The 27,992-nt window shown below is 40.2% G+C and overlaps 2 protein-coding genes across 3 annotated transcripts in view; one reads left to right on the top strand and one right to left on the bottom strand.

Moving 5' to 3' along the window:
- SNX25 (sorting nexin 25) overlaps positions 1–776 on the bottom strand; it is a 97,926-nt gene extending 97,150 nt beyond the window's left edge. Inside the window, exon 1 of the mRNA XM_060407059.1 lies at positions 121–776. The gene's annotated coding sequence lies outside the window, so the exon portion shown is untranslated. The remainder of the gene's footprint in view (positions 1–120) is intronic.
- On the top strand, positions 771–27,616 carry CFAP97 (cilia and flagella associated protein 97). Of its 2 annotated transcripts, none has more exons than XM_012105740.4 (5): positions 771–847; positions 8,370–9,418; positions 17,603–17,868; positions 23,158–23,308; positions 24,422–27,616. In XM_012105740.4, the coding sequence occupies exons 2-5, from the start codon at positions 8,386–8,388 to the stop codon at positions 24,550–24,552; spliced, it is 1,581 nt and encodes a 526-aa protein (XP_011961130.1). In that variant the 5' UTR covers positions 771–847; positions 8,370–8,385; the 3' UTR covers positions 24,553–27,616. The 2 variants fall into 2 exon arrangements, with proteins under 2 accessions (XP_011961130.1, XP_011961128.1); XM_012105738.5 differs by having other exon boundaries at positions 771–944.
- The last annotated feature ends 376 nt before the right edge of the window (positions 27,617–27,992 follow it).

Below are 27,992 nucleotides of genomic sequence, written 5' to 3'. Positions count from 1 at the left end.
GTAGTCACCACGGTGTATATTACAAGCTCTTGCTTCCATGGCCATGTTTTGTTTTTATTACTGACTTCAAATCTCCTGTCTCCCCTCCTATAAAGACACTTGGGATTACATTGAGCTCACCTGGGATAACCTAGGTTGATGTTCTCATCTGAAGATCCTTAATCACAGCACAGGTTTGAGATTAGCAGGCCGGCATCTGTGGGGTGCCACTGCTCTGTCGCACCTACTATGTGCTTGCGAGTTGAAACAAAAAAGGGCTGCATTCAATACAGTGGACGGAGATCATTTTTCCCAGATTGTTTGAACTACCCATCTCATTTACCAGCAGTCAGAGGACTTTCTCACGTGTTTACCAGCCCCTGGCCCACAGGGCTGTTTAAACCGAACTTTGCTGATATAAGCATATTTATATCAGCTGCCTCCATATTTATTATTACTCTTGCTGTTTGGGTACATCACAAGACCATCAAAGCGGCTTTCCTCGTCAGCAGCGGAGGCGGCAGCAGTTAACACCTGGGCGCTGCAGGACACAGCCGAGGGTCCGGAGGTCACTTTCTTCCCGCGTCCCTTTCCATCCGAGAGGGCGCCCGCTGGCCAGGCCCCGCGCGCCCGGGAGCGGGGCGGGCCCGCCGCGCTCTGTGACGCCCGCCTCGAGGAGCCTCGGCACCGCCCGGTTCCCGCGGGCCCAGCGGCGCGGGCCCAGGCGACCTCCTTTCCAGTTCCGCTCTCTCCGCCTCCGGAAGCTCCGGCGGCCGCTGGGGTCGCCTGGAGGGGCTTCGGGAGCGCGCGCGCGCGGGCGCACGCCCGGGACGCCGGCGGCGCGAGGAGGTTGCGGCTACGGCGCCCGGTGAGCTGCGCGCGGGCGACCCTTCCTCCGCGCCCCGCGCCCCGCGTTCGGGATCCGTTTCCCCTCTCCGAGGCCCAGGCCGCGGCGAGCGCACAGGGTCGGTATGCGGAAGGCGGACGGACCAGGCCGCCCCTCGCTCTCCCTGCCCCAGCCCTCCAGGCCCCGCCGCCTCTGCGGCCCGGGCAGACTTGTCGGTAGGCGGGTGTAACCCACACTGAGGCGTCCGGAGCCGGCGCGATCGCAGGGCCAGCGCCCCTCGTCGGCAGCGCTGGGATGGCCGGGCCTAACCTCGGGGCGCGTTCGCGGGTGGTGTGGGGTCGGGGTCGGCCGTGAATTAAGATGTGATCGCCCCCCACCCCGTCCCGGGAGATCCTGGCTCAGGTCTCCCCCGCCCACCTCCGCAGAACTTGACCCTGAACTCAGAGGAGGGAGGGTGATGTCAGTTATCCGCTACGTCGTGGCTTCCGGAGTGGGTAGTGTAAGGAACCTCAGATCCTGAAAGACAGGTGTTTCCTTTGGGCTGAGATTTTCGGGTATCCAGTAGGTTACCTTCTTTGGACCAAATCATATGTCTTAACTACAGAAACGTCATGTCCCAGTACCTAAAATGACAGTTAAAAATGCCGGATTCCTCTGTGTTGTTTTCCTGATGTAAGGAGAAAGCGTTGGTATTTGTATTGCTGGTTCTGCAAGGGCTCTACGAACCATGAGTGTCTAAATGAAAAGCAAAGATTACTTTACCAACAAATGTCCGTTTAGTCAAGGCTATGGTTTTTCCAGTGGTCATGTATGGATGTGAGAGTTGGACTGTGAAGAAAGCTGAGCGCCAAAGAATTGATGCTTTTGAACTCTGGTATTGGAAAAGACTCTTGAGAGTCCCTTGGACTGCAAGGAGATCCAACCAGTCCATTCTAAAGGAGATCAGCCCTGGGTGTTCTTTGGAAGGAATGATGCTAAAGCTGAAACTCCAGTACTTTGGCCACCTCATGCGAAGAGTTGACTCGTTGGAAAAGACTCTGATGCTGAGAGGGATTGGGGGCAGGAGGAAAAGGGGACGACAGAGGATGAGGTGGCTGGATGGCATCAGCGACTCGATGGACGTGAGTTTGAGTGAACTCTGGGAGTTGGTGATGGACAGGGAGGCCTGGCATGCTGCGATTCATGGGGTGGCTAAAAGTCAGACACGACTGAGCGGCTGAACTGAACTGAACTGAACTAACTCCTGGGCAGCTTTGGCAAGTACTTGTTCTTATTGAGTATCAGCAGGGTTATTGCAGTCTAATGAACTGTCATTTGATTTTTACGCTTTCCCAATATGTTGTAAAGAGAAACTTTACTATCTTATTAAGTCCATGTTTTTATTACTCTTTAATGTAAATTGAATCTCACTAACTGAAGTGATGGTTATCAAAAGGACTGCTTAGTGGTTGGGACAGTTAGATATTTTTTCTGTTCATTTAAGTCACCTGAATGCTTCAGTTCAGTTGCTCAGTCATATGCCAACTCTTTGCAGCCCCATGGCCTGCAGCACATCAAGCCTCCCTGTCCATCACCAACTCCCCGAGCTTACTCAAACTCATGTCCATCGAGTTGCTGATGCCATCCAACCATCTCATCCTCTGTCGTCCCCTTCTCCTCCTGCCTTCAATCTTTCCCAGCATCAAGGTCTTTTCTAAGGAGTCAGTTCTTCGCATTACGTGGCCAAAGAATTGGAGTTTCAGCTTAAGCATCAGTCCTTCCAATGAATATTCAGGACTGATTTCCTTTAGGATGGACTGGTTGGATCTCCTTGCAGTCCAAGGGACTCCCAAGAGTCTTCTCCAACTCCACAGTTCAAAAGCATCAATTTTTTGGCACTCAGCTTTCTTTATAGTCCATCTCTCACATCCATACATGACTACTGGAAAAACCTGAACGTTTAAATCTTTACAATAACCCATCTGTTGGATGTTAGGAACCTAAATCTATAAACCTGAAAAGCCTCTCAGACACTCATCTCCACACCCCTTCTCATGAACTGTGACCATGTAGGGAGACAGATGCTTACAGTTGTTGGGGACTACAGGGACCTTGTGGGGCTTCCCTGGTGGCTCAGATGGTAAAGAATCCACCTGCAATGCAGGATACCTGAGTTTGATCCTTGGGTTGGGAAGATCCCCTGCAGAAGGGAACGTCTACCCACTCTAGTATTCTTGCCTGGAGAATTCCATGGACAGAGGAGCCTAACAGACTTCCGTCCGAGGGGTCGCAAAGAGTCAGACATGACTGAGTGACTTTCACACTCACAGGGATCTTGTAAATGCAGATAAGGGGATAGTTGCTTCTAGTGTGTGGGGTAGGAAGGGAATGAAGGACAGCTATGGAAAACTATCCAGGAAAAAAACTCAGGTGAAAGAGGTGATTTTTCAGCTTACATAGCTGGCTGTGCTCAATCGTGTCCAACTTTGCAACCCCATGGACTGTAGCCTACCAGGCTTCTCGCTCCATGGAATTTTCCAGACAAAAATACTGGAGCAGGTTGCCATTTCCTCCTCTAAGGGGATCTTCCCAACCCAGGGATTGAACCCATGTCTCCAGTGTCCCCTGCATTGGTAGGCATATTCTTTACTACTGCGCCACCTGGAAAGCCCTACATAGCTGGCTCAATCTTAAATCTCCTAACTCCAAACTCCTTCATCAGATAAACATTCTTTGAATATCTAGTATTTTTTAGGTTTGACTTTAGGTGCTAGGATATAAAGATGAGCAAGGTACCAGGAGTTCCCAGTTTGGTAAGAAGACAGGGAAGGCAGGAAACAGCTATGAAAAATGGATTTCACAGAAGTATCTGTACTCATTTGGCTTAGGGATAGACTTTGGGATTTAGACCTAGCTCATGTTAGGGTTGCGAAAGGTCATATCCTCCAGACACACAAATTCCCTCTGCAGCACCCCAGCAAATAGCCATCTCGTCTTTGCTCCAGCGATACTAGTGACTTGTGGCTAGATGACTTATGGCTCATAATCCTTGAAGGGAGCTCATTCCATTTTTGAGCGATTCTAATGTTAAACTCAGAACAGCTTTCTTATGCATTCTATTTGTTGATGCAAGTTCTGCCTCTGGAGCTGCAAATAATAGCTCTCAAGTCTGTTTCATATCACTACTCTTCAAGTATCTGAACACACCCTTTCCCTTAGTTATTTATTTCTGTGACCCCTTGGTTGGTAAACCATTAATCATAACTCAGGTTCTAGACTCTTTGCCATAGCACTCAAAGCTAAGTGCTTCATCCAAAAGGTGGTTTGACCAAACAGAATATGATACAGGTTGTACAGTGCTACCCCAGGTTTGTCACCCTCCTTGCCAGAAATACCTGGGAAAATGTTTACTGTCTTTGGAAAGGTGGTTTGATCACAAGCTCAGTTTGGGATAGAGAGTCACAAATCAGTTCAAAGTTCTGAATTCTTATTACCTACGTTAACACTTAAATTTACCTAAGGCTACTGGTTTATGGCAGAAAGTGAAGAAGAACTAAAGCACCTCTTGATGAAAATGAAAGAAGAAAGTGGAAAAGTTGGCTTAAAGTTCAACATTCAGAAAATTAAGATCATGGCATCCGGTGGGGATGGCAAATAGATGGGGAAACAGTGGCTCCCTTTATTTTTCTGGGCTCCAAAATCACTGCAGATGGTGATTGCAGCCATGAAATTAAAAGACACTTAACTCCTTGGAAGGAAAGTTATGACCAACCTAGACAGCATATTAAAAAGCAGAGACATTACTTTGCTTGACATAGTCAAGGCTATGGTTTTCCAGTGGTCATGTATGGATGTGAGAGTTGGACTATAAAGAAAGCTGAGTGCCAAAGAATTGATGCCTTTGTACTGTGGTGTTGGAGAAGACTCTTGAGAGTCCCTTGGAGTGCAAGGAGATCCAACCAGTCCATCCTAAAGGAGATCAGTCCTGGGTGTTCATTGGAAGGACTGATGCTTAAGCTGAAACTCCAATACTTTGGCCCACCTGGTGCCAAGAGCTGACTCATTTGAAAAGACCCTGGTGCTGGGAAAGATTGAGGGCAGGAGGAGAAGGGGACGGACAGAGGATGAGATGCTTGGATGACATCACCAACTCGATGGACATGGGTTTGGGTGGACTCTGGGATTTGGTGATGGACAGGGAGGCCTGGCGTGCTGCGGTTCATGGGGTCGCAAAGAGTCGGACACAACTGAGCAGCTGAACTGAACTAGTTTATTCAGTTTGTGATGCCAGTGAGATTTGTTCCTGATTATTTTGCTAGAGGAAAACTGCTGCACGGCAAATATATCCAGCAAAATGTGTGGCAAACACTAGCATGTGTATCTAATTTTCACTGGGCAGGCCATCCTTTTTTGCAAAGAACTGTTTCTAAAGCCAAATTGCTAAACAAATCCCACTTTCTCTTAAAACTTCCTACCATGGGAGGGATTATTTTACTATCTTGGCCCCTATTTACTGTCAAATAAATCATAGATAATACAACAATGTGTTTTACAGTTCAAAGAAGGAAGGTCTCAGTTTTTTTCTTTCCGTAAGTCTAGGACCATATTTCTAAAGCAGAATAGAACAGTGGTTAGTCACGTGATCCTCAAAGCTGCCCACTTTAGAATCCTGGTAGGTCACTTAACTAGCTGTGTGGCTTCAGGCAAGTCCCCACTTACCAGAGAGTGACAAAATATCTTAAAAGTTGTTGTCAAAAGTCCGTGAGTTAGTACTTCTTTTGCACTTAGAACAATCAAACCTGAATATTCATTAGAAGGACTGATGCTGAAGCCCCAGTACTGTGGCCACCTGATGTGAAGAGACTCATTGGAAAAGATGAGGGTAGGAGGAGAAGGGGATGACAGAAGATGAAATGGTGGGATGGCATCACTGACTCAATGCACATGAGTTTAAGCAAACTCCGGGAAATAGTAAAGGACAGGGAAGCCTGGTGTGCTACAGTCCATGGGGTCATAAAGAGTTGGATGTGACTTAGCAACTGAACAGCAACAACATATAAGTACTCAGTTAATGAGTACTAAGTTAATGTTTTAACTATTAGTAGTAGTAGAATAACAACACTAATACAAATGAGACTTAGGTTAGTAATTTTATTTCCTGAAAAATGTAAACAAGTTTTGCAGAGGGACGGAAGTTAGAATAATTTGGATGATTTGTTTTTGAAAAGATTTATGTTTTAAACTGGCTAAGAAAATTTGCTCTGGGCTGTGCTATGAAACTGTTTGATTTTAGAATTTGAAGAAACTTGTTAAAATTTTTTTAATCCTTAAAGGCATTAAGCAGTGGGATAAAACGGCTACCACAGCTCTTTTATTCCTTGACATTTTAAAGTGTGAATTATCTTACAAAAAAGGATAGCTTTGGGTAGAATTTAATGACTATTAATAAGCACTGTCTATCATTCAATAGCTTATTTGCTGTTTTTCTCTTTGAACTCAGGTGGGCAGAATTAGATCGATAATGATCAGTCATACCTTTTTGTATTTGTAATGATTCATGATCACAGAAAACAAATTCTTAATTCTTCCCCTTTGTCCCCTTTTCCAGCTTCATTCCTCCTCCCTCCCTGTATAGGCTCTCGTACTCTTAGATATTTAATGCATGTCTTCCCAGGCCAGGCTGGTAGAATTTTATGTATATGTTTGTCCACTTGAAGAGGTTAGCGCTGTTTTGTCTGTGTGTGTATGTGTGTTAAGTTTTTCATGATTATATTGTCATTCAACTCCACTCTCTTGGTAGACATGCTTTTTGTGGCTCTCAGCTCAGCATTTTTGACTGATACACAGTATATAATACACAACATTTCTCTTCTCTGCTTTCCTCCGACTGGACATTGAGTTTTTCCCTCCGTCAGCACTGCTGCAGACAGGGCCGTGATGCCCCTTCTTGTCCATGTGCCCAGGAACACACAACTGAGAAGCAGTAACACCAAGTTTTGAGCCTTGGTATCTGAGCCAGTTGGTTCTTTTTCACTGTGCAGACTCCCTGTCATCGCTTCCTTGCTTAGTTTATTACATGAACACTATCACAATAACAGTAGTAGAAACATTAAAAATGCAGTGGGATTGTTGATTTTTCAACTCTTCATTGTTTGTCCAAATGTCTAAATTGTATTATTAATCCAATATAGCCAACAAGTTTATATTAATGCATTTTTCACGCTGATAATAGCACCAACATCAGGGGGCCACAAAGGATCCGTTGGTAAATATATTAGCCTGTATGGGCCCTGTGGTATCTGCCACAGCTACTTAACTCTACAGATGCAGTGGGAAAGCTGTCAGAGACAGTTCTTCAACCTGTGAGTGGGGCTGTGTCCCAATAAAACTTTTTTTTAATGAAACAAGTGGTGGGCCAGATTTAGCCCATTCACAGTAGTTTGCTGACCTGTGATTTAAATAATGATTTTAATGGGCTCAAAATATTCCTCTATTCAAGTTTTGGGGTTTTTTCTTTTTTTTTAGTATTAAAAGTAATGCTGTAATTGCACATTCATAGCCAGTAACCATCAAGTATTCTCCCTAAGACTGAACCTCAGAAAAATGGAGAAGGGAATGCCTGGCTTTAAGACTGTGAGCCTGAAGCTGTGACCTGTGACTGTCACACGGGTTAACCAAAAATGCCATAATCTACGGATGCCACACAGAGGGACAACAAAAAGTTTAAGAACTTAAGAACAGTAGCTGAGACTGTTGCTAATGCCTTAGATTTTGATCACATCTCTCATCTTTTAAACTGAGTCTGATTGAAAACTGCAGGCTCCAAATGGAGTCCTGACTGCTGGGCCATCCCACCAAACTGGAGCTTTCATAACTAACCTTGAGGCTTCAGCCTGCCCCAGAAATGTGAGTCTTTAACCGGCCAGTCTACCAGAATGATGTCTGTTTGGGCTGGCTTAGCATGCCAAGATCTGCTGCTGCTGCTAAGTTGTTTCAGTCGTGTCCAACTCTGTGCGACCCCATAGACGGCAGCCCACCAGGCTCCGCCGTCCCTGGGATTCTCTAGGCAAGAACACTGGAGTGTGTAGCCGTTTCTTTCTCCAATGCATGAAAGTGAAAAGTGAAAGTGAAGTTGCTCAGTCGTGTCCGACTCTTAGCGCCAGGGACTACAGCCCACCAGGTTCCTCCGTCCATGGGATTTTCTAGGCAAGAGAACTGGAGTGGGTTGCCATTGTCTTCTCTGATTCTAAGCTCTAGCTGTACTTAATTTATGGAAATCAGTTTTTCTTTGGCGTTCATCTACATATCCACGTTTGTAATATACTTGCCTTGATGATCTCTTATTATTGTTCAGATCATTGGTATAACTTGTTATTACTCCTCTAGCCCCCATTATCATTTCACTGAGTTACTATTTTTATGGTAGGTTTTTTCTTTTTCATATTTCCCTTTATATATTACCCAGACTTCTCAGTTTGGGAAAATTTGCAATTACTGTATAAAAATAAAAAGAGTAATTTGGAAATTACTCTTAGTCTGATGGTTACACTTTCCTCCTTTTCAGATATATTGTTGCCAGCATGGATCGGTTTGACGATATATCAGAAGGTGAAGTGGACCATTCTTTCTTTGACAGTGACTTCGAAGAAGCAAAGAAAGGTGACAGCAGCTCAGTTTTTGACAAGCAGGATGATGACGCTGAAGAGAGAATAGACAAAGATACGGAAAATGTAAACTTGAAACTTGGACTACAAAGAAAGGAAGATGATCTTACTGAGAAGGGAACGGAGAGCAATGGGGAAACTCCTCCAGAGGATCACCCTATAGACGATGGTAATGCACAAGCTGGAAATTCCTCGTCCTCGACCACTTCTTCAAGATCAAAATTGTGTGATGCTAGAGTGGAACATAAAATACGCTTGCCCACTCCAAATAGCCTTCCCCAAACTGTAAAAGACGGTGAGCACGACTACTATACAGATGGAGAGGAGAGCACTGACGATGAGAAAAAGCATCATGTCAGGTCCAAGTCAGCTAAGCTGCCGAATAACTTCAAGAAAAGCCTAAGTAAAAAGTATTCCAGAAGCAGTTCCTCTTCCTCTTTGTCCTCCTCTTCAAGTTCTGATACAGGCTGTTCAGATAACGGATCTGATGTCGGCCTGTCTGATTCATCTCCGTCACGGAAGAAGTGTCTCCCTGGCGCCACCCACTTGTCACCCAAACTGAAATATAAACCAGGAGAAAAATCACCAGGAGCCCACACTTCAGGTACAAAACCCAAGGTTGGTGATGACACTGAAGAATCGGAAGACACTGTGACGGACGTCACCCCTTTATCGACCCCGGACATCAGCCCGGTTCAGTCTTTCGAACTGGGTGCCTCAAGCGACAGAAAAATGAAAGTTAAAAGGCAAGAAAATGTGAGGCAAGAAGTATATGAAAATGTTGAAGATTCGAAAAATAACTCGAAATCTTTGAAATCAGCCAAAAAAGGGAAGGAAAAACATGAACCCAGTCTCACCTCAAAGTCAGCGCCATTGGATTCCAGTTTAGACCACAGATATAAACAAAAAGTCTTACATGACACAATGGACCTGAGTCATCTCTTAAAAGGTAATTTTCAACACTGTGTTGGGAATTTATTTTTTAAATCACTACATCTGGAGATAGGGCCTTTATTTTGTAATTTATTTTTGGCTGCATGGACTAGTTGTGGCAAGGGGTGGGGGCTACCCTCTAGTTGGGGTGCACAGGCTTCTTATTTTGGTGGCTTCTCGTTGCAGAGCGCCCGTTCTAGGTGCATGGGCTTCATAGCTGCAGCACGTGGGCTCAGTAGTTGTGGTATATGTGCTTAGTTACTCCTTGGCATGCGGGATCCACCCAGACCAGGGATCGAAACCCTGTCCCCTGCATTGGCTGGTGGATTCTTATCCACTGTACCCCCAGGGAAGTCCTGTGTATTGAAGGTAAATATTAAACCTAATATTATATTGAGCTGAAATATTAAATGCTATGAATTTGCCTCGATTTTTCTAGTAGGTGTGTTTTATTGTTTGAGATCATGGATATATTATTATAATGTAACCAAGTTATTTCATTTAAAGATACCTGGAATATCATTATTTATATTACTGTGAAACTGATCAACTGGGACTAGAAAGTCCTTCACAGTGATTCTTAGAAACTCAAAATGCCTCAAAATGCGTGGAGAGCGGATAATATTTTCCTACGTTTCATGGAGACATGGGTGTAAGATACATTTCACTTTCTTTAAGGAAGAAAGCAAGAGCACCAAGTTTAAGGGAAGGTGGCATGAATGCTGGCAAATTAAGAGAGCTCAGAGTAAACTGTAGGAGACAATTCAGATTTTAAGTTAAGTCTAGAGAGAATTACTGGAAAATAATTACCAAGTTGATGAAATAGCATGATTCAAGTTTTAGTTACTTTTAAGATAGAAGGATTTAAGAATTAAGATAATCCTGACTACTGTATTTCTGACTCAATATGTTTATACCCATTATTTAGTTTGAAAGAAACAGTATATTCCAGGTGAAGAAAAAGCAACCTCAAACTTCATCTGTGACTAGTTAATACAAAACTAAAAATATTGAGCTTGCAGGTTAGGTTTTAGGGCAATTGAAGATAAAGTTTTTAAGTTGCAAATAAGACTCTCTTGTCTTCATTTGTTTGAAATGTTAGTTGAAAGAATAAATCTTCAGCTACATAATTTACATTATGTAAATTCCTATCATGGCCTGATAGAAGGGCATAAATAAGTCCCTTATTTGGTCAAATGAGTCTTATAGATTGATAAAATGTATTTTGGAGCAACTTACACTTGTGAATGTCCCCTCTTTTATAGGTTTTCTTTGATTGTTACTCATTGATTGCTTAATTATTTAAAATATCAATAGTATAAGGAAGAATACTCAGAAAGTAAAGTCTTGAAAAAGATATACCAGGCTGATAAGAAAGAGAAAATAAAGTATCAATCTTGTTAGTACACAAAGTAGAATTCAAAATCAGATTTTTTACATTGCCTATTACCATCTAGTGGCTAAGTCTCCACTCAGCATGCCTTTCCTGATAAATGCTCATTCAATCTCTTAAAACTTTCAAGACTGAGTTTTCTATTCTTGCCCATCTGCTTCTTCCCCTAACAATGGGAATGATCTTTAAAAAAGTAGATCAGACCTAGTAGTTTCCTTCTTAACTCTTCAGTGCGCTTAACTCTTAGGTTAAAAATAAATACCAAATTTCTTACCATAGGCTAACAGACTATTTAAGGGCTTCCCTGGTGGCACAGAGGTTAAAGCATCAGCCTGCAATGTGGGAGACCTGGGTTCGATCCCTGGGTCAGGAAGATCCTCTAGAGAAGGAAATGGCAACCCACTCCAGTATTCTTGCCTGGAGAATCCCATGGACGGAGGAGCTTGGTGGGCTACAGTCCACGGGTCGCAAAGAGTCGGACACGACTGAGCGACTTCACTTTCACTTTCAACAGACTATTCATTCAGTGACTCTTCATCCCAGGAAGTATGTGAGCATCTCTTGGAGAACTACGCAAATTATTAAAACAAACTATTAAGTACTGATGCTTGGGCCATGGAGAGCCTGGTGCACTTGTCTAATATGCAGTTAAAGTTGATGAACCATGGCTCGCCATCATATGTTTACTGCCTTCAGCTCCTCTTTCTCTCATTACCTCTCTGTCCAGTCACAGTACTTCCTTACTGTTCACAGAATGTTAATACTTTGCACTTGTGGGGTATTTGCACTTGAGGTTGGCCTCTCTGTCTGTAGAGGCTACTTCAGTCTGTTGCTCGGCCCTCAGCTTATCCATCACCTTCTCAGAAGTACTCTTCTGAACGTGCTGTGCAGAAGTTTCACACCCACCCCTGCCTCACGGTCACAAAAGCCCATTTCCTTTCAGGAGACTCTGGAGTTAGTGTAAGCAACATGAGGGCAGGATCTTATTCTTTGCTGGAATCCCTGCATTAGACACTATTTGTTACCTAAAGGACTGTGGGACACTTCTGTCCGAAGTGCTAACGGTCAGGAAGTATGCATCTTAAGTTTCACTGAAATTGGATTTTGTAACAGTTACTCACTAGTCTTAGGTTTGCCGTCTGAAATACATACAGTAAGTCTCTGCCTCCTGCTTCTACCTTATAATCTTATCCTGCTTTGACTCGGAAACAGAGCTAAAATGTGGCTCAGTCTCTAGGCACATGGGCTAGGGCTTTATTCAGTCTGCTGCCCTCTGGGGATCCCTGATCCCAGGACCCGCCCATACAGTACGTGGTGCTCAGGGTTACTACAAGCCCAAGAACAAAGTGGCATTTTTACCCCTTGATGCATCTGTTTTTGGAGTCACCAATATATCCCACCAAAGATTCTTTATAGCAGTAGAGTATGTTTTAAATACTAATTGTGGCATCAGTCTATGCATACGGTGTTTCTTGAGGTTTCTCAAATTATTATTCCTGCTGAATTTGCCCAGTGAAGCTTTCAGATCCAAGAACATTTTTGTTTTTCTTTTTTTCATTTTCCCCATGGAGCTAAGCCAGGGACATGTGAGATGCGTGTGCATGGCCAAGCTGTGTCGCTCTGGCCGTCTTCTATTTAGGCAGGCAGTAAAAGATTACAGAAATGTTTAACTCTGCTTCTCTTCTCACTGATTTTTTATTTTTATAAAATGTGATATTTACATAGAACTGGTTTATTATTTTCAGATGAATTAACAGATATCTTTCAGTTTTTTACCATTAATTTCTAACATGGTAAACATTGATAGATATAACCTACATAAACATTATTTGGGGTCCTCAGTAAACCTGTGGTGTGAGGTCTGTTTAAGAACTTCTATACCTGAAGAATGGATTTATAATCTATTAGAGAAAAAATAAATTAGCATAGTCAGTCTTCGAAAAGGGGGAAAATGGGGGAAAAGAACCAAAAAAAAGCACTTTTTTGAAGATATAAAATTGTGAGAAGAGATCAAACAATATAAGTAAATTGTTTTGACTTATCAGAAGGTATTATCAGAGGGGATAAATTTTTTTAATCAAGTCCAACCTGCAAAGATGTTTAAAATGTCAGTAGTATAGGAAGAATGAAAGTAAAGGTTTGAAAAAGTTATGCCAGGCAGGTAACAAGGAGGAAATAGAAATATCAATCTTATTAGTACACAAAATAGAATTTAAGATGTGAAGATCGCTGAAAGGGACAAAGAAGAGTATTTTACATGAACCAACTGACCAGGTACACTAAAAAAGATTTAATAGTCGTTGATTTGAAGTGTTTGATAAAAGCCAAACAGAGCTAGATGATGAAATTGATAAAGCCGTAATCACTATGGAAGATTGGTAGATGTTAGACAAAAAAAAAGTATGAACTACCCACTTATGGGCTGCACTTGGCCCATGGTTTGTTTTTTTTCTATTACATAATATATATTTTTAAGTGATGAGATAGCAGTTTCTATTGCTACATAACAAATTACCCTAGTACTTAGGGTATAGTCATAGTCGCTCAGTCGTGTCCAACTCTTTGGGATCCCATGGACTAATGTGGCCCACCAGGCTCAATTCTCGAGGCAAGAATAGTGGAGTGGGTAGCCATTCCCTTTTCCAGGGGATCCTCCTGACCCAGGGATCGAACCCCGGTCTCCCACACTGGAAGCAGATTCTTTACCGTCTGAGCCACCAGGGAAGTCCCTTAGGGTATAGAGAGAGACTCAAAGGTGGGGATGATTTGACAGGTGGGGCCTGGGATCATCTGAGTGCTGGTGTACTCACACATCAAGTGTCTGGGCTTGGGGTGACTTGGAGACCAGGACTTGCTGAACAGAGGGCTCGTGCATGGCCTCTCCCTGTGGTCTAGCTACTTCAGGTACCGTAGCCTCAGTGCAGATGGTTCAGAGCCCCGAGGACAGTGTTCCAGGAAACAAGGCGCAAACCTTACCACCTTTTATGACCTAGCATCGGAAGCAATGTGGCATCATTTCTTCCATGTTCTATTGGCTATACACCTTCCCAGATTTAAGAGCTGGGGCGTAGACCCTCCTTCTTAATGGGAGGAGTGTCAAATAACACAGACACTCTGCAAAACTTCTTTAGTCCACCCTCTGGCCATACATTGATTTACATTCCTCCCAAGTGCAAAACTATGTTCCCCCTTTTCAAAGATCCCTCCCACCTGGTGATCCAGGGTTAAAGCAAGTCCCAAGGGCAGCTGTGGCTCCTTGGGCGTGGTTCCTCAATTTTAGCTCGAGTACTGTGAGAATCTTCTGCCAGGAGAGACTAGGAAGCCGACATAGTAATAATTTTGAACCCCAAAAGTCCCAACTGTGATATTCTCTATAAATCCTGCTTGAAAACTGACCGATTCCTTTTTTAGTTCATCTGTTTTCTATCCTGTCTTCTTATGGTGGTAAAACAAACTATTGATACTTTAAAGATTTTCCCTGGAGATCTGCTTTAGCAAAATCCACCAATGGCAGAAGGTACGTTTTCCATTTTCCTTGCTGTCAGAGCCAACAGTGTTGCTAAAATTCTGCCACTTGATCATCTTCACCAGCAGTCTTCTCCAACCCTTTCTAGCTCCACTTACTATCTGGTCTCAAAGCTAGTGCTCCAGATGTTAGGTTTTTGTTGAAGTAGTACCCTACTCCTGGTACTCTGTTCTGTGTGTTAGTTACTATTGCTCTGATGACAGACCACAATCCTAGATGGGTAAAGTGGCAGCCTAGGATGACCTGAAGGCTGGGATCACAGTGCCCACGCCACACATAGCCCCTCTATGTGGTTTTGATGTCCTCACAGGGTAGTCAGCCTCACAGCCTCAGGGCAGCCAGACACAGGGTGGCCCAGGGCCCCAAGCACAAGGATTCCAGAGACAAGGAGGGGTGGGCTGCATCTATCTCTATTTTTGCCCAGCCTTGGGCTGTATCATGTTGGTCCGCGCCATCACAGACCTGCCCAGATGCAAAGGAAGGAGACTGGAAGAATGTCTCAGAAGTTCTCATCTGACAAGATGTTCATAAAGAAGATAAAGAAACTTAGTAAATTTAGTTATTATTCCTTGAATCATCACCTCTCAGTTACAAGAGTTGGGATTTAAAAAAAAAAAACCTTTGAAACATCATTTTAAAAAGCAAATATCATTGGTTTTTTTAAATCGGGATCATGAATATGCCTACAGGGTGGATTTTTTTACAAGAAAAACTAGTATTATGTAAATAAGGACATAATATGGCTTGGGATAAATTTTCCATTAATAGTATTCACATAAACATTTTAAGTGCTGTCTGTGTCACAGTTTAGGTGCAAGTTAAGCTGGTACTTCTAGTAAATGGTGTTACTGAGTCAAGAAGTGGCTCTAGTGATAATGGACATATTGAAATACTGTAAAGAGTTTGAGCAAAATGTTTCATTAACGAAAATTAGGGAAAAGCAGTATTTCTTAAATGTGTCATTTAAATAATGTACATATTTATATTAATATATTTTTATCCCTGAAACTTTATTCAAATTAATATTATTTTCAATCTTAATTGGAAAGACAGTGGATCATATATTGGAGGTTGCCTCGTACTAAAGTATATAGTAGCCACTTTAGAAAAATGTGTTAATGATACCTGGCATCAGTATGTAAGCACTCAACATATACTTTTCCCATCAAGGGAGGTTAGAATGCTGTTTTGTTTTGTTTTTTTAAATGAATTAATTTGAAATCCTTCCTTTATTTTATTTTTAGCTGTTGCCTTATTTTACTTATAAAAGCTTTTTGTAAATGACATTAGGAAAATAGCTTACTTTTAATTCCCTCTAGAACTTAATTTTAAAGGCTAAATTAATCTAGAAACCTTATTCAATTCTACAAAATAGATATTTCTTGGAAGTAAGATAATTTATATATCTCCTTCTAAATGTGTTCCTATTCAGGTTTCGTGATTAGTTTGGCGAGCTTTTCAGCAAATTACTAGTCATTAATTTCCTAATTTTTCCTATCGGGAAGTCACTGTTAATATTTTTTTTTTTAAAGTTTCCTTAATTTCTGACCGTCTGGTTTAAGCATTGAGATGTAGATTTACAGTTTTGTGACCTTGCTCAAAGGATTTAACTTTTCTGCACCAGTCACATTTTTAAATGGGGTTAAAAATGTTTGTAACAGCATAAAATACTAAGCAGGTAAAAGAGTGTACTTGCTTAGTACAAGTACAACAGCAAGATGGTTGTTGTTCAGTCACTAAGTGTGCCTGACTTCGCAGTGCCGTGGGCTGCAGCACGCCAGGCTTCTCTGAGCTTCACTATCTCCCGGAGTTTGCTCAAATTCATGTCCATTGAGTCCATGATGCTATCTTAACGATCTCCTGCTCTGTCATCCTCTTCTCCTTTTGCCTTCAGTCTTTCCCAGCATCAGGGTCTTTTCCAATGAGGAGGAAATGGCAAACAGCACCAGTATTCTTTCCATGAGAACCCCATGAATATAAAGGTACTCTGATATAATGAAAGCAAATAATGGGGGACTTCCAGTGGCTAAGACTCCACACTTCCAGTGCAGGGGGCCTGGGGTCAATCCCTGGTCAGGGAATTAGATCCTGTATGCCTCAACTAAGACCCAGTGTAGCCAAATAAATGATTAATTTAAAACAAACAATGGTTACTTTAAAAACATATTGTTAAAACAAATGTACCAAATTTGTCCAAAAAAATGTACCAAATTATATCAAATGTTAATCTGATATAATACATTCATTTTTAGCAGAAACTTTAGGTGAAACAAGCTTAATATGTTTAGAAATTTCTGATAACTGTTCAGTAATAATTGTGACTTGCTGAAAATTGTTCTAGTAATATGAAATACTGATAATTTAGCATGTCGATAAAAATTTCATTTGATAATCATAGTATACAAAATATTTTTCTTGATTAAAAGCTCTTTTTATATAAGGTATTCATTTGGCTTATGTCTAGTCAGGAATAATAGTTTGACTTTTATAGTAGAAGTATTTGTTACAATGCCAATATCAAGACCATAAGTCTTGTAGAGTAAAATTCTTTCAGGTTAAGTTGAAAGTTTCAGAATATTCTAGGTTTGCTTTTGCCATTTTCTGGCCACTGTTTGCGTTGCTGAGAACATTTTATTTTTTTGAATTATGTGTGTCGGTGTGTTCAGTCGTTCAATTGTATCCAATTCCCTGCTACCCCATGGACTGTAGCCGGCCAGGTTTCTCTGTCCATGGGACTTTCCAGGCAAGAGGACTGGAGTGGGTTGCCACTTCCTACTCCAGGGGATTTTCCCGACCCAGGGTTCGAACCCGCATCTCCTGCATTGCACATGGAATCTTGTGCACCACTTGGGATGCCTTTCTGACTGATAAAAACCATCTCAACTGAGTATTCTGTCAATGCAATCCACCAGAGGTTTCTAACTTTTAAGCTTCCTTTAGGAGAACATACAATGAACACGACAAAAGCATTTTCCATAAATTATATCTGCAGTCTACACCCAGTGCCTTGTTCATTTCTTATTAAAATGTTTTCATGATTTTGTGTATAGCGTTTATTCCCAAAGAACCCAATGAGCATAAACCTCTAAGCTGCCTCTGTATTTTTTTCTACCCAGTTGTAGTCTGGATGTCGTTGAAATTATTCCATACATCCCTTATCGTGAATTAATGTAGTTTCCGTTTATAAAAGTTAAAGCATATACCATTATGCCATCATATTGCTGTTTATTTAGCCATTTTTCCTTTTTTTGTTCACTTTTTTTTGTTGTTCACTTCTGTAGCCTTTCTGCACTTAGATAAAAAGAGACCACAAAAACATCACTTTGATCAGCCTTCAGTAGCACCTAGGAAAAACTACTCTTTCACAAGAGAGGAAGTGAGGCAGATTGATCGAGAAAATCAGAGGCTTTTGAAAGAACTGTCGAGACAGGCTGAGAAACCAGGAAGCAAGAGTATGATTCCAAGATCGACTGGTCCTCCCCCTAAGTTGTATCATAGTGCTCTCAACAGACAGAGGGAACAGCAAAGGATTGAAAGAGAAAATTTGGTAAGTGACTGATTAACATTTTAGTCATCAAATAAAGTGCATTTATACTGATTTGTAAGCCCAACTTTCAGCAAACCCAATACAGCCAAATTTTCTAAATGATATAAAAGTAGGAATAGGTTTGTATGGCATAAAACATAGGACGAGCCATGAGCCTGGAAGGTAACAGTATGTGCTTTTTCTTTATCCAGGAAACTGTATTTTAAGGGAGTATTAAATGAAAATACTGGAAGCTCTATTATTTATTTGACTAGATCTGTTAAATTACTATAGCAATATAGGAAAAGGTGTCCAAGGGTTAGATACATACATCTTCTGTGAAGTACTCAGTCACTAGCTTAATCTATTTTACTTCATTTTATCCTCAAAAGCTAAAATAATTTATATATCATTTATTTTAAATAATACACACATTCTCAGAGAGGTGCCCTGCTGCTTGAATGTATGAAAGACATTGATTATTAAAAATCATACAGTAATAGTCCTTTGATATCCTAAGAAATATATATATGGAAACTGTTGAAAATCTTCACATTAAAAAACTACTATTCATAGCATATCATTTTCTTTATAAAATGCAATTCATAATTGCCGATATTTACAGAGCTTTTTAATGCTGGGCGTTGTTCCAAGTGTCTTCTAAATATTAGCTAATTGAATCCAGACAATAATTCTTTCAGGGACATACTTTATTTTTATCCACATCTTACAGGTAGAATAATTGAGACCTAAAAGGGTTAAATAATTAACCCCTGGACAAAGAGCTGCTAAGCAAGTGACTGAGCCAAGATTTTAAACCGAGGTCGCATCTTCAACTAAAGTTAGACTCTTAATGAACAGATACATTCAGAGTTAACATAAGTGATAAAGCTGTTATTAAAATTACTAGAACAGTTCCCCAAATTCATCCTTATTATGTTTCATCATCAGTACAGTTCTACTTACCCTGAATTTGTAAGAGTAACTTTTATGAATTTATTACTATCACTAACACCGAGAGTTGGTGAGCTAGGGTAGTATATTTGCAAAAAATAGTAAAATATTGGTCAAGAGAGTTACCCTGAACATGGCAGGGAGTAGATTATAGCAGAACAAGTTGAAATGAGGTTGGTGGGTAGTGAACTAGATGGTAACTTTCTACGTATCACTCTAGCAAGTTCAGGATTCAGTTACATTTTATGATAATGGGTAAACAGCTAGAGCAGGTGGTAGAATCATATCCAGGTTTCCTCGCTTCAGGATTACTTTTTATTTTTAACATCTTTTTTGAGGTATAATTTACCCATGCTATACCCATCTAAAGTATACAGTTCAGAGGGTTCTGATAAAACAAAATTTGCCACTTGAGCTTTTTAAAATTTTCGGTGTCTTCTTCCTTATTATTTTGGTATGTGCATACTGCCATGTTTATTTCTGGTCCGCTCCTGGCAGGGCTATGTCTTTGTCGCGGCACGCGGGCTTTCTCTAGTTGCGGGGAGCAGGGGCCCCTCGTTAGTGTGGCGTGAGCTTCTCGCTGTGGCAGCTTCTCTCGCTGCAGAGCACACGGGCGCTCGGGCACAGGGGCTCCTTAGCTGTGGCTCACGGGCCGCAGAGCGTGCAGGCTTCAGTCGTTGTGGCGCACAAGCCCGGTTGCCCCACGGCCCGTGAAGTCCTCCAGGACCAGGGATTGAGCCTGTGTCCTTTGCATTGGCAGGCAGGATTCTTATCCATACACCCCCAGGGAGGTTCGCCGCTTTACCTGTTTTGAGTGATTGGTCAGTGACATTAATTACATTCACAATGTTGTGAATTGTGAGTAAATACTACTTATTTCCAAAACTATTTTGATCACTCCGTACAGAAACACTGTGCCAAACAGTAATGCTCTGTTCTCCCTTCCCCTCAGCCCTGGGCAACTCTACCTTCTGTCTCTATTTGTCTATTCCAGATACTTCATATTAGTAGAATAGTAGACTCTTGGGTCATTTTGTCCCTGGCTCATTTTGCTCCATTATGTTTCCAAGGTCCATCCTTAGCCTGTATCGGAACTTCATTCCTTTTTGTGGCTGAGTAATAGTCCATGTCTGTATATATGCCACAGTTTGATTCCGGGTTCATCTGACCATGGACACTTGGATTGTTTGCACATTTAGGCTATTGTGAATAGTGCTGCACTATAGGTGTCTCTTCAGGTCCCAGCTTTCAGTTCCTTCAGCTGTGTGCCTATGAGTGGAATGGCTGGGTCATATGGTAATTCTATATTTATTGTTTTGAGGAACTTGGGTTTGAGAAATTGAAGCCATTAATATCTAGGGACTATTCTAGATACAAACGAGATGAAAACTGGCAAACAGCTTCTATTATACCCCATATCAATTGTACATCTCCGCTATTTTAATAAGCAATGGAAAATTACCGCTTTTTTCTTTTTATTTTGTTACTTAGTAATTTGTATATGTGAACAATATTTGTCTCCATTTCGTAGTAGGATCTTATTTGTTATACTCAGAACAGTAGAACATAAAGTGAACCACGTGTTTAATTTAAATTTTCCTAACAGTTACATTAGAAACATCAAAGAAACAGGTGAAATTATTCTACTATAATATTTACCTGACTATATAAAAAATATTACACTTTAACATGTAATAAATATAAAAAATTGTTGAGAGATATTTTACGTTTTTTGGTACTAAGTCTCTGAAGTCTGTTGTATATTTTATACTTAGAGCATATCTCAATTTGAACTAGCCACATTAAATGTTCTGTAACAATATGTGGCTTGTGGCCTTGGACAGTGCAGCTCTGGATCAAAAGCTTAATTCACAAGAAATAGAAAAAGTAGCTTAAAGCTAAATGGTGAAATAAGCATAATTTATTAAACAAATTATTATGTTATTGTAAGGAATAGTATCTTCATGGGAAATAGATGGGGAAACAGTGTCAGACTTGATTTTTGGGGGCTCCAAAGGAGATCAACCCTGGGATTTCTTTGGAAGGAATGATGCTAAAGCTGAAACTCCAGTACTTTGGCCACCTCATGCGAAGAGTTGACTCATTGGAAAAGACTCTGATGCTGGGAGGGATTGAGGGCAGGAGGAGAAGGGGATGACCGAGGATGAGATGGCTGGATGGTATCACAGACTCGATGGACGTGAGTCTGAGTGAACTCCAAGAGATGGTGATGGACAGGGAGGACTGGCGTGCTGCGATTCATGGGGTCACAAAGAGTCGGACACGACTAAGCGTCTGAATTGAACTGAAAATCACTGCAGATGGTGACTGCGGCCATGAAATTAAAGAAAAGTTATGACCAACCTAGACAGCATATTCAAAAGCAGAGACATTACTTTGCCAACTAAGGTCCGTCTAGTCAAGGCTATGGTTTTTCCAGTAGTCATGCATGGATGTGAAAGTTGGACTGTGAAGAAGGCTGAGCACCGAAGAATTGATGCTTTTGAACTGTGGTGTTGGCGAAGACTCTTGAGAGTCCCTTGCACTGCAAGGAGATCCAACCAGTCCATTCTGAAGGAGATCAGCCCTGGGATTTCTTTGGAAGAAATGATGCTAAAGCTGAAACTCCAGTACTTTGGCCACCTCATGTGAAGAGTTGACTCATTGGAAAAGACTCTGATGCTGGGAGGGACTAGGGGCAGGAGGAGAAGGGGACGGACAGAGGATGAGATGGCTAGATGGCATCACTGCCTCGATGGACGTGAGTCTGAGTGAACTATGGGAGTTGGTGATGGACAGGGAGGCCTGGCATGCTGAGATTCATGGGTTCGCAAAGAGTCAGACACGACTGAGCGACTGAACTGAACTGAAGGAATAGTAATTGTCCAGATTTATGTTTAACTCTTCTTTATTAAGCAAATATTTGCTTTATTAAGCAAAATAAAACTAATTCTATATATTGTAATATTTTTTTCTTGGCTGGTCCTTTGCATTTATTCTTCAAAATAGCTGATTATTTTTTCTTTATAAAATTTTTTAATTAAATTTTTGTTGGAATTGTGTTGAATTTACATTTTAATTGCAAAGTGTTGGGTATTCTTAAAATATTACCTTTTAATCTAGAAATATGGTATGTCCTTCTGTTTACTCAAGCCTTCTTAACACTTGACCTTAGTAAGGTTTTGTAGTTTTCTTTAAAACTGTATTTTTTATGTTATTGCCATGACATTTTTCATTTTGTCTTCTGATTGGTTATTTTCATAAACCATCAACTTTTGTGTATTCATTGTATAACCAGCCACCTACCAAACCCTTATATAGAGCCGAATTGGCTCAAATGGTTCGTCAGTGTGAGATAATGCACTTTTTAACCTGTTTGCCGGAGTGTTGTAATCAAAACACACATGCAAGGGTGCACACGTGCACACACACACCACTTTTGTGTCCAATGTACTGCACAACCAGGGTCCATTACTTTGTAATTTTCATGATTCATAATCCTTCATTTGCTCCATCTCCAGTGATAGAGACCAGTTCACATGGCCCACAGGCATGATGACTAAAGCAATTCTGTTCCAGGTCCCTAACATCAGCTCCTTAGCAATCCCAGAGGCTGCAAGCCTCCAGGCAAAAGGAGTGGTGCTGTGCAGAACAGGTGAAGAGGACAGCCCTCTCCAGTAGAGGGCGTACTTGCGACATAAAGACCCAACTGTACTAGAACTTTGTTACTTCAAAAGGGATAATTTTTTTAATTCATAAAATTTGAAACTGTTCTTGTTAAACCATGTTTCCATATATTCATTTGGACACAATATGAATTCTATTTTTAAGAAAAATTGCAAGAATAATCTTAGCAGAAGGAGAAGGGAAGAGGTCAAGGAGGGTACTTTATAGTTTCCTATAGTACGGCTTAGTTTCACTTTACTCGCTGAAAGAAATGACATTATTTCATGCTCTTAAATGTATATATGTCAGTTCCTCTCTAAGCATATGTTCACAGTCATTTCTAGGGTTGAACACTGGGCTCTTAGCATTATTACTCCCATAATGTAATTTCTATGAGAAAGTAAGGTTTAATATTTTTCAACTTACAGCATCTTTTCTCTAAGATTGTAACCTGACAAGCAAGAGAGCTGTGTCTATAATTAGTTGTTAAAATCATAGTGGTTTTGGTTAGCTGTAGGACAGGTAGAGACTTTTAGATTTTCCACATTATTGTTGAAATATCTTTTCCGTATGACTTGAAGTCTTTTCTACTTTATTTTGTGAATTTCAGGTTCTAGAAAGTGTTTGCCTTTTTAAAAAATGATTGTGATTTATCTAACGTTAGCTTTTAAATTGTTACTTTAAATGAAGGCTTTTCTGAAAAGGCTTGAAGCTGTGAAGCCAACAGTTGGCATGAAACGCTCAGAGCAGCTGATGGACTATCACCGCAACATGGGTTATCTCAGCTCATCCCCAATCTCCAGACGAGTGAGGTCCACCCTCAGCCAGTACAGCTCACTAAGTAAGCACACGTATAACGTGTTTTGTACTTGTTCGTACCCTTTTCCCTTTTAAAAGTATATGACTTAAGTTCTTCTGATAGAGTTTTAAATGCTGACTTGCGGGATGCAGTCTGTTCTGTTTCACTGGCATGCCTTGATTTGTGTTAGTTCACTTAACTTCAGGTTTCATTTTTTCACAGCGTATAATGGCAACATAGGAAGGAAACCAGGAGGTTAAACAGCTGAAAATATCAGTAGTCTCTTAGGTAATGAGGAGAAACTTTTAATTTCAGTGTGCTTATTAAAGGAAGAAATAAACAGATAGACTGTTTAAAAGTGGCCAAAGCAGTCTCTTTAGCCGGTGAAGAATTTTCAGTAGTATCTTCCGGCCCTAGTGCATGCTGCTGCTTCTTCACTGGTAACTAAGACAAGAATTAGCAATCTGTAGTCCTCAGATCAATCCCTCTTAATGCTCAGTATATGATCTGTTACACACCCAGAGAATACAGGTGGGAGTGACCGCTGAGTGTTGGAGTGTACAACACACGGAAAGGCCAGACCGCTTTCCCTACAGAAGCCTGTGCCATTACTTTATGTATGTGTTCTAAGCTATAAAGTCTGTAAAAGTTAGTCCTGACAGAAAGTTGGAACCACTTGTAGTCTTAAACACTCTGATAACTAGTTTAATTCCATTCATTCATCCTCCACGCATCATTTCCTTGGTAGAGTTAGTGACTAAGACAGCATCTTATTCCAGTAACTCACACTTAATATCATGCCTTGAATGTGCAAAATTATTTGTTGAATAAATGTATAAATGGTTATACCAAGAGATTTTATTTTTCCCACTTGAATCCTTTGAGAGGCTTTTAAAAACACTTACTCCCACCCCAAATCTATCGCATCAAAATGCCCTTGTATAGAGTTTGGTTATGTTTGTTATTTCAAGTTCCACAGGGAATTCTGAAGTACATTCCTGGTTGAGAATAGAATTAGACTATTAAAAACACATGTGAGATAGAGAAGGCAGTTTTATTTTAATCTGGGCTTCGGATTAGGAAAGGAAGTGTATCAGATGATGATTTGTGTATTTAGTTAGTTCAGATAATTTCTTGCTCTTTGTCTATTTTCAGAAGGAGCTTCCAGGACGTCCAGTGCTACCAGTGGCCTCAGCTGTAAGAGTGAGCGATCTGCTTTTGACACAACTGGTGGTGGCCTGTTGCTAAGACCTAAGCCCCCGAATGTCCGTACAGCTTGGTTATAAAAACTCTTTTTACTTTAAACATTGTTCATCCAATTCTTAGTTGAAGTGCTCTTGTATAATGCTGTGATTCTCTGTGTAGACATCTAAATACTGGTTTCAGCAATTTAAGGTGTACAAATAGTGACTTGTAATTCGAGGCAAAATGGTTTTCAAAAAGACAACTTAATATAAAAATCAGTGTTTCCTGCGAGGAGGTGTTTATATGAGCCATGTGTATATTTCGTAGAGAAATGGTAGTATACCTGTGTCTTTTCTCAACATAGAAACTGGTTCAGCTGTCAGACTGATGAGGCAGTTGTGATAGCATCCTGCACGTTGGACCAAAATGTTAGCTATATAGTTCTCATTTAACGTGTTTCTGTTTTGTTTTCATTTTCTGTAAGTTGTATACAGTGAGCGTAGCTCTTGACTGACTTGGTTTTCTGTTTGCTTCAGAACTTGGGTGGTGTGACTTATACCTTGATTGTAAGATAGTTATTATGAAACTGATCTTGAAATTTGTTCTCATTGGTGGCGCTGATTTAGATTTGAGGAGAAGACAGAAGCTTGCACTAGGGCAGTCCTTGTGATTCACCAGAGGTGCCTACTACCTCTATAGATGTGCGCACTGAGTTAGATCTTAAAAATTTTATCAACCATTCCAGACCATTTCAAACTGTGAGTCTTAGAAAGCTCAATTTAGAAGCTCCTCTTTGTGTTTTCCGGGGGAAGTAGGTAAGGATTCTGAGAAGTTAGGTTTCTTTAGAGCTCCTGCATTGTGAATAGTTTGTCCAAGGACCAGATCCTCATAAGCAAAAGCAAGTATTTGTTGAATTAGCAAATGAGCACCACCAGCTTGAGGAACCAAGATGCAGATCCCAAGTTGTGTCAGGACAGCGTTTTAAGGGGTGTTGTTAATGGGTTTTGCTGTATTCAGCGTTTATTGTTTTAAGTGAGAGGAAACATAAGAAACAAATGCATTGTTCTCAGCCCTTTAGAAGCTCCAGCTACTGTTTTTAAAGGCTGACAAAGAAAACTAAAAATATGAATGATAAAGGAGGAAAAAAATCCCGTATTTGTTGAGGCTACTTTATAAATGTCAGCCAATTTTTTTGTTTTGTTTTGGCCTTTTGTATTGAATCCTGGAAGTACCATTTTTGCCAGTTTCACTTTCAAAGACCTTTTGAAATTAGTGATGTGTGAGTAGGGTGTAATATAGTTGACTCTTGAAATTAGAGTATTTTTCCTGTCAATCTGTAGGCTCTTGTACAACGAAGTATATCTCTGTCATGTTGCTTCTGTTGTTCTAGTTATCACCGTTTTCACTACTGGCCTTTTCTGTATACATTAAAATGTATTGCAAAATTTCTATATTAAATGCCAAATCTGTCTTTTTTTTTTTTTTAGTGTGAATTTTTGATCTGTAAACACAGTAAGATTTGTTTTTTGTTTTTCTGGGTTGCTCAAGCTCTGCAGCGTGTATGCCAAACTTAACTTTTCTTAAACACCTTCAGCAGTAAGCCAAACTGCATTTTGCTAAACACCAATTCAGAATGTCTTGGTCTTAGTTTGTATTGATAGATTTTGTTTCGGGTAGGGCTTGAGAAGGGTGGGGAGAGTGGAGTTAAAAAAAATTCATGGGAAAACAACCTGACCGTAAGATTTTTCTGCTGCTTTCCTTGAGTTATAATGTTCATTTGTTGTTATTTGATATTCTGGTGTATAGGTTTTTACATCACTTAGTGCTTTACTTTATGAACTTTAGCTGTACTAAATCAAGGTTTTGTTTTTTACCTTATTGCGCTTTTCGATGTTTGTGTAACAACCTGTGTTTAAGGAGAGATAAGATAATGCTAAATTTTAAAATTCAGCATTTGAATATATTCCCAGTAGTGAGTTAGCCAATTTTATTCAATTGGTTTTTAAGTTGTTAGGGGAGAAAAGAATCCTTTTATGTAATAGCATTAGTCTCTGAATACATTTTATATAGTCTTTGCTGCCATATGTCATATGCCATATGGTACAATTTTACTTTTATACATAAAAGCTGTACTTTTTTTTTTCTTTGATCTTAAAAATTTTTTTTTCCTCTGTACTTTGATTTTAGATTCTAAATTAACGCCTTCAGTTTTTACTACTTAGGCAGGGGAGTTTCGTCTAAGTGTTACTGATAACAGGGACTCAGCTTGAAGCAAAAGTCAGAAAGAACAACAATACTTATCTTTTCAAAGAGAAATTTACAACAGTTGTCATGATTAGTTTGCACTGATAAGTGTAAGTAAAGGGATAGGGGTTGAAAAATGTGACATTCTCCGATGTAAGTCAAGATACCTTTTAAGTTGTTTCGATTTAAAGGATATTTTTATGAAGAAATCAGAAGCCTATTATTTTCATTTTCAAGAACATAAAAAATGTGGACTGTCTAGCACTGCTTTATATTTGGTTCACTTGTACCTAAGATATATATTTTTAAGATTTACACATGCAACTAGAAATGATACTCATCCAAGGTCAGCAATTAATAGGCAAGGTTCTTACTGAGAGTTACTTTCATGTCTGTTAAATGTTATACTGGTATTGGATCCTTCTTAATAAGATCCTATGAAAAATTTTGAATTATTAAAATTATTTCCTAAGGATAGCAATTACCCTCATACTTCCCCTACTTCCTTTTTTTTTTTTCAGTCTCCATAAAAAGCTGCTTTCTTAGCTACTACCCCAAATAAAAGTTTTCTTGTTTGCTTGTAAATGTAGTGTAATGCAGTTGTTTTCAGCCCATTAACCCAAATGTCCAAAATGGACATCTAGGTAACTTTAAAAAGAGGTCACTGGGATGGATATGTGTGTGTACTTTCATCTTCAAATTCAAATCCTGTACACTATGAAAAGTATTATGGCCAATGTAAAGTTGGGGACACAAGTTTAAGTTACTCTATTATTTTAATAATTAAATTCATAAAATGTTTAATATCTTAAATGCCAAAGTTGGAACCTATATACATGATTGTAAACCATCCAAAAAAAATGTGCTTAATGCTCCTGACTACTTTATTTGTATGAATAAAGATAGTAAGAAACTTAAAAATCAACATTCTTTTTTAATTTCCCAGTCTACTATAATGTCTTTTAGGCATGAAGAACTTATCCTTGGCACAGTGAAGAAAAGAGTCAAAGATAACTGAGTTTTGATCCTATGTCTGTCTCTCAAATGCACTGTCTTCTTGTTCCCATTGTAAAAATTAGAAGAATAACTTTTACATGTCTCCATGACTAAGAATTAGTGAGAATGAAATTGGAAAGAGGATATTAAGTTATTTATATCTTTGGAAGTATGATGTTTATGTGGGAAAATGCTTAAAATTACATTCTTGATCATCTCTTTAAACCACATCATAATTGTTATGTTGCTACAATGTTGTTCAGGCAGTACGTCGTGTCCAACCCTTGGTGACCCCATGGAC

The sequence above is a fragment of the Ovis aries genome, chromosome 26, assembly GCF_016772045.2.
Source record: "Ovis aries strain OAR_USU_Benz2616 breed Rambouillet chromosome 26, ARS-UI_Ramb_v3.0, whole genome shotgun sequence".
NCBI lineage: Eukaryota > Metazoa > Chordata > Mammalia > Artiodactyla > Bovidae > Ovis > Ovis aries.
Note: the sequence above shows the minus strand (reverse complement) of the source record. Positions and strands in the feature narration are given on the sequence as shown.

Excerpts from the sequence above, each read along its gene's own strand:
- CFAP97 (XM_012105740.4), top strand. The coding sequence starts at position 8,386 with ATGGATCGGTTTGACGATATATCAGAAGGTGAAGTGGACCATTCTTTC. Across the intron at positions 9,419-17,602 it reads CCTGAGTCATCTCTTAAAAG|CCTTTCTGCACTTAGATAAA; the intron begins GTAATTTTCAAC and ends TCACTTCTGTAG. Across the intron at positions 23,309-24,421 it reads CAGCCAGTACAGCTCACTAA|AAGGAGCTTCCAGGACGTCC; the intron begins GTAAGCACACGT and ends GTCTATTTTCAG.